The 12,298-nt window shown below is 31.8% G+C and overlaps 2 protein-coding genes across 2 annotated transcripts; one reads left to right on the forward strand and one right to left on the reverse strand.

The window, feature by feature from the left end:
* Positions 1–793: 793 nt before the first annotated feature.
* Positions 794–3,534, forward strand: Bm10310 (Uncharacterized protein; the record flags this gene model as incomplete). The annotated part of the gene is made up of 7 exons (XM_001898268.2): positions 794–839; positions 1,152–1,246; positions 1,414–2,013; positions 2,360–2,461; positions 2,610–2,673; positions 3,056–3,146; positions 3,498–3,534. 7 exons carry the CDS (start codon positions 794–796, stop codon positions 3,532–3,534), a joined length of 1,035 nt encoding a protein of 344 aa, XP_001898303.2.
* A 2,602-nt stretch (positions 3,535–6,136) lies between these two features.
* On the reverse strand, positions 6,137–10,155 carry Bm2533 (Uncharacterized protein; the record flags this gene model as incomplete). Its single annotated transcript, XM_043075437.1, has 11 exons — positions 6,137–6,247; positions 6,388–6,491; positions 6,608–6,760; positions 6,870–7,060; positions 7,266–7,369; positions 7,634–7,777; positions 8,172–8,333; positions 8,583–8,691; positions 8,961–9,201; positions 9,541–9,672; positions 9,933–10,155. The coding sequence occupies 11 exons, from the start codon at positions 10,153–10,155 to the stop codon at positions 6,137–6,139; spliced, it is 1,674 nt and encodes a 557-aa protein (XP_042931371.1).
* Between the last annotated feature and the right edge of the window lie 2,143 nt (positions 10,156–12,298).

The following is a 12,298-nucleotide window of genomic DNA, read 5'->3' on the forward strand; positions in this document are numbered from 1 at the left end:
AGTATTTTCTGCATTTTTCTGCGCTTCATTTCCAATTCAGACGCGGAAATTATTATTGTTTGATCGTTCTTATATCTGTGGGAAAAAGATCGAAAATTGTAACCATATGTGTGTATAGTCTCACTAAGTTACTTACCGAAAGAATAATTTTTTTGTTCATATTTTTTTACTTCTGATATGAATAATTCTTCGACAGAATAAAAAGTTTGAATTGCCATTCACTTATTTGACAAATTTGTGGTCCCACTTATTTGCTAATAATGAAAAACTTTTGAAAAGAGAGAATGTGATTCATTTTCCTACAATTTATGGAATTTATCGTCTTCCTTCATCATTCATTTAGTTGAAACACTATAAATCTATCACTAAGATTGAAATTTCATTGAAATGAAATCAACCAAAGCTGGATGATAAAAATAGCAGAAAATATTGTACACAAACAATTTTCTTAAATGATGTATCTATATTACTATGAATGATATTTGTCATTAGTAAGCCAAACCAAATTAAGCTGAGATATAGTGGAAATGAATAATGGAATTCCCAAAGATATGCCTATTTCGGCCTTTAATAATTTATTCTCTGTTATAATATATATGAAAATTGTTTAGGACCATACTAATACTATAGAACTACGGCTATATAGTTTGGATAAGTAAGGCAAACTGTTTCATCAAAGTAATTGCTGTCCTGCTCTTAATATTGAGTTATCACCGCTCATTTCCATCTGATAACTGCTAGAAACAGAAATGAAGATTTGCAGGAATATTTACCGCGAAGTATTTTGTGAGGCATGGATGAAGAAGCGATAGCTACAGAACATCTTTCCTATGGAAAAGGTTCAAAGAAATATGAAATATTGTAAAATAAGTGCTTTAGATTTTAATTTATTCGACAAGAAGTTAAAATTTTAATTTTCAACATTTTATTATATGGTATAGTCAATTTAGTACAAACGCTTTTTGACCTGTTGTTCTAAAGCTGATATTGATCTAAACAAAATCATTCCTCTAATCCTGATAGCAATCTCTTCCTTTTTTGGCATTTTGTTTAAACTCCAATTCATGCTTAAAAACTTTTAGTAATTATTTATTTAAAATATGCTCGTAAACTTTGTAGTTTCTTTAAAAAATGATAAGTAGTAGTTCCAGATGAATTGCAAACTACAAATGATGTAATTCAGGAGGATAATTTAGGAACCATATCTAATGCTACAGTTGATGCAACCAGTCCATTCAATAAACATGTAAGCTTCCTATTTACCCATTATTATTTTGGAAAGTTCGAGTTATTAATCTAATAAAAGACTTGAAAAGCTTTTTCTTATTGAAGTTCTCATCTTCTAAATTTTTTTACTAAGTTTAAGAACTTTGAGCACCCCATTTTATTTTCTGCCTTTCGAAAGGTTTTCAGGATTATTCGGTACTCGGTGATGTTTATCCGATGAAACCAAAAAAGAGGATTTCTCTAGGTGAACATAATGAAAATACGACCAAAGAACTTAGAGAAAATGCCATTCTGGGGTCAGAAAATTGGGATGGCCTTTGCGGGAAAGAGAGCTCTCGGGAAATACCGCTCCTTTCTGACCATCGGATAGAACCAGCGAATAAAACACACAGTGTCCGAGAAGAATTACAGGATGACATTACTCCAGAAATCCATAAATCACAACTAGAGATTGACAAACGAAGATGCAACTTCATGCCTTATGACTGCAATGATTTTAATGGCAGCTTTGCTTACAATAACGTTATCAATAGCATTAATAATGACAACGAAGGTGATGTAAAATACAGTGATAATAATAGTGACAACACTGTTAACAATATTTTGGCCAAAGAAAGGAATGATAGTCCATGGGCCGTCTTGTCGCCAGATAACATGATATCAAATGGCGCTCAGTATACCTCATTGGCAAAACAAACCAGTGATTTCGAATTGATCAGTCACAATAAGGATGCATTTGCAACTTGGACAAATGACTCTTCAGATAATGCTGATAGCAGTTTGAAGGTAAGCTTTACTGATGAAAGTGCTGCAATGTGCTTCTTTCTAGAAAGCCGCATCTGTTATCCTAAAACATCTAAAGATTTTGGAGAAGCGAATATTTCTTCATGGGTACAATACGCACCATTACATTTGACAATAGAAGCGATGGGGACAGCTGCACAATTGATGTGCCGCGAGAGCTAATGAGGTGACAAGATGACGATATCTGAGAGCAGCAAGGCATTTCTCTTTTCTGGCCATATATTCATCATCATTTCTCTGGAAAGGATTTATCTTATTATTCGTACCTCATTTAGTGCAAATTTCAGTATATTTTTTATTCCATATAATAAATACTTGGATGTTTCAGGATAACCCGACAAAAGAGGAATCATTGGAAAATTCAACAAAAAAAACGGATGATGTCGGGAAAATCTCGGATAGGCTAGAAGCATTCAATAGGAATAATGAAGTAGTTTTCAATTCTTTTAAAAACCATCTTTCTGAAACTTAAAAGTTTGGGTTGTATTTGAATCATATCGCACCTTTAGATGAAAAAAACAAAAACAAAAACAAACAGTGGATGAAAATAGATGATTGCTAACTATTTCTCTTTATAGGTATCTAGTATTCCTATAAAAACTTCGAGGCCGAAAATTGAAGAGACCGAAATGCCAACAAAAGGTTTATCGTATACCATTCTCTCCAAAAAAAAAAAAAAAAGAATTCAGAACATTATGAGGCTCAATTAAAGTTATTATAATTGATCTTCTTTGGAAGAAAATCAATCCAGTCTTTATCTTCAAAAGACTGAAGTAATTTGGCATTTACATAAACAAATTTTCAAAAATTTGTAACTAAAAACCTTTGAAATAATTAGCGAAGGACGAAATGGAGGGCAAAGAGCACAAAACTACTAGTTTCAAAATATGGATTGGCATTGATTTTACTCCAAAAAGCAGTTTGCTGCACAATGTGAAAAATGAGCAAAATATAAATTATATTGCAGTCAATATGAATAAGCAAAGCGATTCATGAAAACATCAGAGTTGATCGTATGTTTCAGGAGTTGTATCCAACTTGAAATCCTTGTTTGAAAGCAACGCTGTGCACAACAGTAATGACACCTGCAAAAGTGCAAACTACAAACTTGGCCAGTTTATAGTTTTTTAAATTTTCAATCGGTTTTACTATTATTAAATGCATATTTTAAGACTTCAGTGGGCCAAAACACCGGTTAAATCAGTTAAACACAGAACTCAAAATGAAAATGGCAAACAAAATCCGACATACCTATTTCGGAGGGTTCCCATTAGCAACCAAGCAAATCTGCTTCAGCCTGCTAGAGATAAGATAATAAACGAGGGATAGAATTTGAACTCACTTTGCTTGTGTAATTTGTTCTATTAGTATACTTATCTGCATGAAATCACTATGATATTAGTTCCTTTATATCCACTCAATTACTTTTTTAAAATTATTTTTCAATAAAATACACTGAATTGCAGAATATGGAGTTGGTCGATCATCGGGTACTTTAAATAAAGGCGTGTTTCACTAATACGCCACAATATCATCTGTCCTTGAAATTATTCTTTACGATATTTTGTTGATTACTTTGCAATATATGTTTAACTATATACAATCTAACATTTAACATTTAAGCGGATACAAACCGCATATATTATTTACTTATATATGCATTGATAATAACAAAGTTTCGCTCTATGTTAATCACTTTTTCTTATAGTAAAATAACCAGTTATCCATCTTTATCTCCAAAATAACTTTGTAACTAATAAATTTGGCGTTTTCTACTAATACCATATCACACACACATACACATGCTGACAACAAGATGAAGAGTCATTAGCAGGGAACTTGATGATGACAGATTTCTTGTTAACTGTGCCAGTCATTAGCCGATATCGTAAGAATTAAACAGAAAAATAGAGAAACATCGAAACGTTTTTCTTTTGCTGCTCACAATGAATAGCGAAAGATCGCCCTAAATATTCGATTCGGGTTTTTCCAATGCTGATTATTTAGAAATTGAAAATAGTGTAAATGAGTTAAGGTTAGCAACATACGAAATCCTTCTTATAAAAGACTTTCTTTAAATCCTTATAACTACATAACCAGCATGCAATCCTTATAACTACAAGAACTAAGATCTGAAAGTCAATTTTTACTGAAAGAACAATAAAGAATGGAATAGAAATAAACAACAACTGACAATAAATGATAAATGTGTCCCGAACGTAAGGAATCGCTGGCCTTATCAGTGAATGCAGCAAAATAATACAAGCCGACTATTTGTGCGGCACAATTATCTCAAAATTAAAATTAGTTTCCGAGTGGAAGCATCAACGTGAAAGATTTTGGAAAGTAAAATAAGAATTTGAATTTAAAATTTCAGGATGTGAACTGAGAAGAATCTTGAGCATAAATTTGAATATAACTGCAATTGAAATGGTCGAATTAAGCGATATCACGAAATCAAGAGAAAACCGAACTAAAATGAGTAGAACCAAAAGATTATAAATAATAAGATTTCATACCAAAATCCAAAGCTCGTAAAAAAGCGGCAATTCAGCCGAGGCAAAGCATTTAGTGTGTTAACAAATATCCGGAAAAACATTCAAGAGTATAACAGGCTTAACGGAATAACATTGAAACAATTTGCAAAAAAAATTGGAACAGTAACTGCTTTCAGGAATATTAAGAATATTCTAAAAGCTGAACGATTCGCTTTATCTTAGTGGTACATACAAAAAAATTCAGATAGATCATTGCGTATCGGCAGATAAAATTTTGAGTTGATCAGAATCTAGATGACAGAGAAATAGATGCAGCAGGAGTTTTTTGCAAAGTCTTGAATAGTTTCAGGTTCTCAACTGTCAAGAGTTTTTTTTTTTTTTTTTATTTTTTTTTTTTTTTTTTTATTAATCCTAAAGTAAATCAAAATTTAACAAGAATTTGAGAAATCAGACTGTACAGTAAAGTTTAAGATACAATGAAAAAATCCAATATGTCAATATGTCATCAAACAAAAAAGCAAGAAATATTGATTTGGCTGACGGTTTCGTATCCTGATGTAAAGGTGGCAAGTTTTGAACTTCAAATTAAACCTTTCATTTCCTCAAAAGTGCCTAGAACACTTCAATTGAACCAATTCAGTTGGTTAGAATTGAGATTTCGAATTTAATCGGTGTGATTAAAAATTTTGGTCAGACAATTTTTCTTACAACCATGTTTGCAAGAAAATCTGATAACAGCTTTTTGATTTTCATTAATGAGATATATGTTATGAATATGAGTATGATACTGCAGTTGAAAGTTGAAAGTAAAAATATTCAGCGAATAGGCACAAAATTTATGATTCCAGTATAACTGAGAAAAAAATAACTACATATTTGTAATGTCACTGAAATTATGAAAGCAAATAAACCAGAAAAAAACAGCTGTCAAATAAAGCAGATTGATAAGCATAGCAAAACAAGAAAATAGTAATGTTTAATTCAATGATTTGATAAAATTACTGGTTTTTGACCCAAATTTAAACGAATTAGACAAGCAATCATGTATGAGTGTTGCGTGCTCAATTAAGGAAATCAAATATCATTTTATAATAAATAATTATTAACAAATTGGCAACTGGGCCAAACTTTTCTTTGATTTATTAGATCTTTGAAATCCCATATAATCAATTAAGGGAATCACATATCATTTTAAATTTATGATTCCAGAATAACTGAGAAAAAAACAACTAAATATTTATAATATCACTGAAATTATGAAAGAAATAAATCAGAAAAAAAAACAATTTCTGTATTAGCACTTTATCACTTAACTAGGTAAAGGAATGAGTATCAAAATTCGAACAGTAATAACAGTTAAAAGAATTACAAGTGAAATTTATTAAAGTCACGAAGAGACAAATTCATAAAATTTTCGCTTTTTAATATTCATTTTCCCTTAATATTTCACTTAATTTTTTTTTTCTCATTTTTTTGCGAAAAGTGCGGATGCCTATTTGTTATTAATTCAGAATATGCAAAACATATGTCTTTCAATTCCAAATTACCTAGCTATATTACTTCATCACTAATTTTTCTTGTAGATTTCAGAACAGCTAGGTAGTCAGCTAATTGAATTTCTTCTCATCTAAAACGTTTGATTCCATGCATTCCTCCTTGAGTGCTTGCAGTGAATGCACCGCAGCTGTTGTTTCTTCTTCCTCACTTCTCCGAATTACCTTAACATTAAGCTTTCATCACTTACAGAATTTCATTATTTAATTTGCATTTTTCTTTAAATTAATTTGTCAATATGATGACGAAAACGAAGTTTCTGAATCAAAATGGATATTAAAGTATGAATTTGTAAGTAAAGAACCTCAGTTGGTATACCAACAGTTGTAATTATCTCTGTCTCTGATGTTGTGTCGTAATGACTGGTTGAGAATAATGCTTGGGTCAAAACATTACCAGCATTCAAGCCTGTAGACCAAATTACAGTATAATTCGAATGCACCATCCAAAAAAATGGAAATAAATACGAGAGAGACAATAAGTGAGCTTTGATACTAGTTGTTAAATGATATTGAAAAAAATACCTGGAAGAGAAATGTCTTGAGATGTATCATATTGAGTTCCAGTATTCCATGCAAACAGCTGATCATCATTCACTGAACCGACCGATGAAATAACATTGTAAGGATGGACCAGATCATTAACTGTTTCAACAGCCGAACCGAAGGAACTACTTGCTGAAATTTTAGTGGTATCAGAACTTTCCATTCAGTAGAGAAAGAACTGTTTCCAGAAAATTGATGTTTTTGACATCCCAAGATTTGATATTTCTTAAGCGGAACCTACCGGACTGAGAACTTTCGTAGGTACGGCTAGCTCGGTTATGATGATTGCCTAACTTTTTCGATGCTGCAGGTTGTCTCAAAATTCCATTGCCTTCCGACTTTTGTTTTCGCTTCCGCGTTTGCAGAGTTCCTTCTTTTTTCATTGATATTGGACGTTGTACTTGATGAAGTTTGTAATATAATCCGCAAGCACTAAGCAAGAAAATAGTTAAGTAACTAGATGATAAAGCTTCTGATCATTCCTCAGAATAAATTGCCTCCAAATGAGTTACAATTCCAGCACTGCGATTTTATTCCTAAGACAAAAGTTATATACATAGAATTTTGCGACAACACAAACGTTATTATATACAAACAAAAGTTATCATATGCATAACAAATTTGATTAAAGACGCACTTGCATACCGGATGTCCATCAGCATCCCTTCTCCATAAGGTTGTGTTGGTTCCCCGACAGTTTGCACAAACCAGGCCTTGTCTTCGTTGGGAATTATTCTGAGGCTGAAATTTTATCAATGAAAAATGGAAAATTTACAAAAATATTTCAAAAAATTTTTCGAAATGATTTAAGTTGGAAAAAAGTTTGTGCCTCTGTAGTTTTTAAAAAATGAATGAATATCTTAATGTATTGGTCATCAAAAAAAAAAAAACTCAAATAAATCAGGGAAAACTAGAAAATAAAAAATTTGTCGTGCTTCCCTACTTTCTAACTTTGTAAATTCATGTATGCAGCTGGTAAAAGTTTCAAAACTAATTTGTTATTACTTGATTTTTTCTCTGCTGTTGTCGACTTCGGGCGCCAGAAGAACTGCTTCGAGTGGATTGCTGTTGTCCATTAACTAATGCTTGTTCGCTGTTGTCAGCAATTCCGCAAGAAGTGTTCAAAAATGGCGAATATGAAACAATGTGCTACAAGGCAGAATTTCAGTGGTTTTAATTTAAGGAAAATTTTCTACCATTTCTTCTCTTGGATATTTTTTCAGACTTTTCCTTAATTTGTTTAAACTTAATCACCCACGATGAGTCATTTCTATTCAACTTTTTATAAATTAATTCTGGTAACAACACAATAACACATTGGTTTTCATTTCTTTGTAATTTGGACAGAATTATTAATTCATAGACAACATTTTGAAAATTTACTTCAACTCACTTGCCATAATCTTCAGCGTATTCTAAATTGAATTTGAATTATTTGAAAGTTGCTTTAATTGCTTATTTGATTTTATCAGTATTTGGAAAATTTTTTGTGAATTACAGATTGCAATTCGTTTCCCTCCTAAAATAATGCTTGAAGACATACTTGTGACATTTCTGATCGATTAGTACTGTAATGTATCATGAGATCGGATGCGCATTTGGCGCAGATTACTGAAGTACCACTGCATGCAATATCCGAAGTATAAATGCCACATTGTTGACATTGTGCTGATTGTATCGCAGAATGTGCGATAGTTCCGTTTAACTAGAATTATTTGATTCTTTTTTTATTGTCTATCTGAATAAAATTTTCTTGAATGATACGATATTTGTGCAGATTGAGAATGGAAGAAACTAATAATTCAAATTTTTTTTCGAAGTCGCTGGAAGCATGCTTTTTAAACAGAATATCATTTCATTTCGTTTCTTTGCAAAATCAAATGTTTTCTCGAAAAAGTTGAAGACATATTGTTTTTTCTAAGGTATTTCAAACTTAGGAAAATTGAACATATACTGTTTGAGAAGGAAAAACACAAAGATTTCCATCCACACCGGTTCGCTGCTGTAATTGATAGGAAGAAAGCGAATCATAATTAGTATTCATTCGAAAAGGATCATAACTGCTGGAATTAATCAAGAAGTCCAAAATTATTAAAATGTTGAAAAGATTTAAGAGAAGTTTCATTTAAGCACCAAACCAACAAGTTTCACACAAAAAGCGAACCGTAGCTTACAGTGAGTGATTAACGCTATATTATGAGTCACTTTTGATAATGCTTTTAGATCTAACTTCAAATTTTGTTTACGCCAAGAAATCACAATTAATTTGATCAATTTTTTGAGATCTTTCTGGACAAATTAAACTAAATAATGAAAGCCTGCATTACAGAACCTGGATAAATGTGTTGTAGCAGTGGCGGCAGTATTATATGTTTGTATAGCAGTTGACGGCATCAGTTCGGTACTCAGTGACTGCTGCATTAGATAGGCCTGCGACGGCACTCCGGCATAGTAATATTGTGGTGTGGCAAGAGCTGCCGCTGCTGCTGCTGTCGAACAGCTGGGATACAGGCTGACGCCGGACTGACTCATCCATTCCGGATAATGATGGCATGAAACTGCTGTTGATAATTCTGGAGATGGTTAGCTAAGTGATAAACTGATGATTGCATGATGAAGCAAACAGTTTCAAATTGTTACATAACTTAGTAATATGACTAAAGGAGAAACGACATTTTTGAAAAGCTAAAAGAATATGATAATTCTTAAGCCGTTTTAGTTGACAATTACAACTTTTTCTTTTGCATTGAGTAATACAAGTTTGCGATAAAGTGCTCAAACAGAATTAATTGCTGACTGATATTAAAAATTCACTGGGAAGGTTAGAGTATTCTTTACAGACGAAATAAATCCGTATTACAGAGACTTTGAGTAAAATATACTTTCCAAAGCATTTGAATACAAAATAATACCAGAAGTTTGGACAAGATTTGGTAATAAAGACGAAAAATTTGAAGCATCGAATTTCGTTTCTGGCACGCCATCATTCGGAACCACTGAGCTTGGCTCTACCACAACAGATTGACGGCGCGTACCATTTGTTTCTGAAAAAAAAACCTTCCAAAAAAAAAAATTTGGAACTTTAGATTTTCTAATCAGTGAATAATCTTGCTATTCATTTTAAAAAATCGGAAATATCAGGAATACTGAAAAAAAAATATTCGAAAGGAAAATTTGAATATATAATATGATAAAAGTTATATTTTCTCAGATAGCTGCGTCTATATTTTTTTTTATGAAGACCTATAAAATAAATCAGTGTACCTTATGAAAATTGCTTTTTTCTGCAGTTTTGCAGTCTTACCTAAACTTGTGTCAATTTCTCTTTTAATCGCATTTGCTGCTGACACAGTCAATGAGTTTTTACTTTCACTGTTGTCCTTATTGTTGCTACTATTCTTATTGGTGTCACTGTCATCACCGGGCAGTAACTGTGCAAATGAACTCAGATGACTCGCTGCAACAGCAGCAATATCCTTCATCGTAGAAGATGTCGCGGGTCCACACCAAGCTTGGCTTGCTTCCATTTCTTTTTTGGCAGTTTATGATTTTCTTGAAAGAAGAAAGAAATGCAATTATAATATTTTTTTCTTATGATAGCCTATGAATTTATCGTTTATTGATTTATTTCAAATTTAGAAGTGATAAGGTTACTTACCATTTATTCATGAACACCGAACTCTCAAAAGAAGAAACCGTTGTCTTATCTTATCAATTTACCAACATAACTAAATAAACCAGTAAATGATAATTTATGACTCCGTTGCTAGCAAAAACTATTTATCAGGTATTGAGATTATATGTTTAATAGTTGTTTTGATTTCACTATTAGTGCAAAAAGCTTCATTTCCAACATTTTTCCGGCAATTTACTTCTTCCACATAAATGACAAAATCTTAAGAAACGAATAATATAAAATTAGATTTGAAAGGAAAATCAAAAAAATTATGAAATTTCAAGTAATTAAGTAACAGCAAAAATAATTGAGGAAAGAAAAAGTAAACAGTAATTTTAGTTAGGGGCTTCCGATAGATTGACTCTGACAAAATGATGGTGACAACTAGCAGTGAAAACGACAAATGAAGGAGAGGGGTAGGATAGAAGGAGAAGGAAGTTTGATTTGATGACTTTGCTACCGTAACCAATAGATGAATGCTCTCATTCCGTGAGCCATCGAAGTACGACTGATGAAACTTTTATTTGGAGCGAAAGAAAAAACAAATTTGGGAGCAATTTGAAACTGTGAATATCAAAATCATATTTTACTTATTAAGCATTTAATATCTTGTCCATCCCTTTCTATTGCTTTATTCTTGTAACTTATTGATCAACCAATTTATTTAAGATTGCTTTTAGTTTGATAATTAACAAATGCATGCTATTTTCGAATTGTCAACAATTGGCTTGGTCAAATGTTTTCAAAATAATAAAATTCGAACGTTCAGAATTTTCACATTCATAAGAAAAGTTCCATATCAAATTAAAGTTCCAAAAAGGTCATCCATTGTTAGCATTTTATGATTAGAGTAACATTTGTTTTTTAGTTGAATGATCCCATCAATCACTTTGAGTCATCCTTGTCAAATCTATATGTAATTGGTTAGCGTATGCATTTGTATTTGTAGATTATTTTGCTAATGGTAACCTATCGGCAGTACTGGAGTGATCATCATTAACCACAAAAGATATCTATCGTCTTCCCCATCAACCATTGCATATCACCACTGATAAAGTCGTTATCTCTTCCATTCCCGAATCATTTTATCACATTCGAGCAGTTCTCACCCTGTTGCTTTCCCTTTCGTCCTTTTTAAAATTTATTTCATCTCTATAAAACTAAATTTCTTGCCAACTTTTTAAAGAAACCAGCAAGGTATGTTTGTGTTTTTCTATTTGTTTTGATCACTGAACACAATATTATGAATAGCGTCTGCAACAGATTTCGAATTCAGTGCTCACTTACCATTTGATCAATTGATACATCAATATTTCTTATTAAGATAGAGAGTTTTCAATCTAGCTTTATCTAAAATTACCTGGTACTAATTGCGGATTTATGAAACAGACTTAGTTTGAACTTAGCTACCTGTCTTCATACGAATCTCAGAATCAAATCAAAACGGCCAAAAACGCTTAGATAACTGTGCAGAATGAAGTGGAAAAAAGCCAAGAATGATATGCAAGGTCAACAATATTTATTGTGCTAGTAGAGAGGCAATATAATAATACTAACAGTATCAGTTGCATGCATATATACTTTTTTGCACTTCGATGTTTGTATTTCTGTATGAAAATGGTCCAAAAAGACCAGATTTCTATTTTTTTAAAGTAATTTCTTCATAAAGATCTAAATAATGTTGTCGACATATTTAACAATACAGTACTTTTTGACTCTTCCTTAGGTAAATGTTTATTCTCTGATGAAATCATCACAACATTCGGTGATGCAACAACTGTCAACCTTCAGGATTTTACAATTGAAAGACATAGATAACCGATAACTAACTCTAACTGTACTAAAGTAATAGAAGAGGAGATTATCTTAAATATACACTCTTTGAAATTTCGTTTTTTTTTTTCTTTTTTTAAACAAATGACTCTTTTGTATTTATGGAAAAGTATCTGGTGAAAAACCCTAAAAATCGGTCGATTTCTATAATGTATTGACAA

The sequence above is a fragment of the Brugia malayi genome (genome assembly GCF_000002995.4).
Source record: "Brugia malayi strain FR3 genome assembly, contig: Bm_v4_ChrX_scaffold_001, whole genome shotgun sequence".
Taxonomy (NCBI): domain Eukaryota; kingdom Metazoa; phylum Nematoda; class Chromadorea; order Rhabditida; family Onchocercidae; genus Brugia; species Brugia malayi.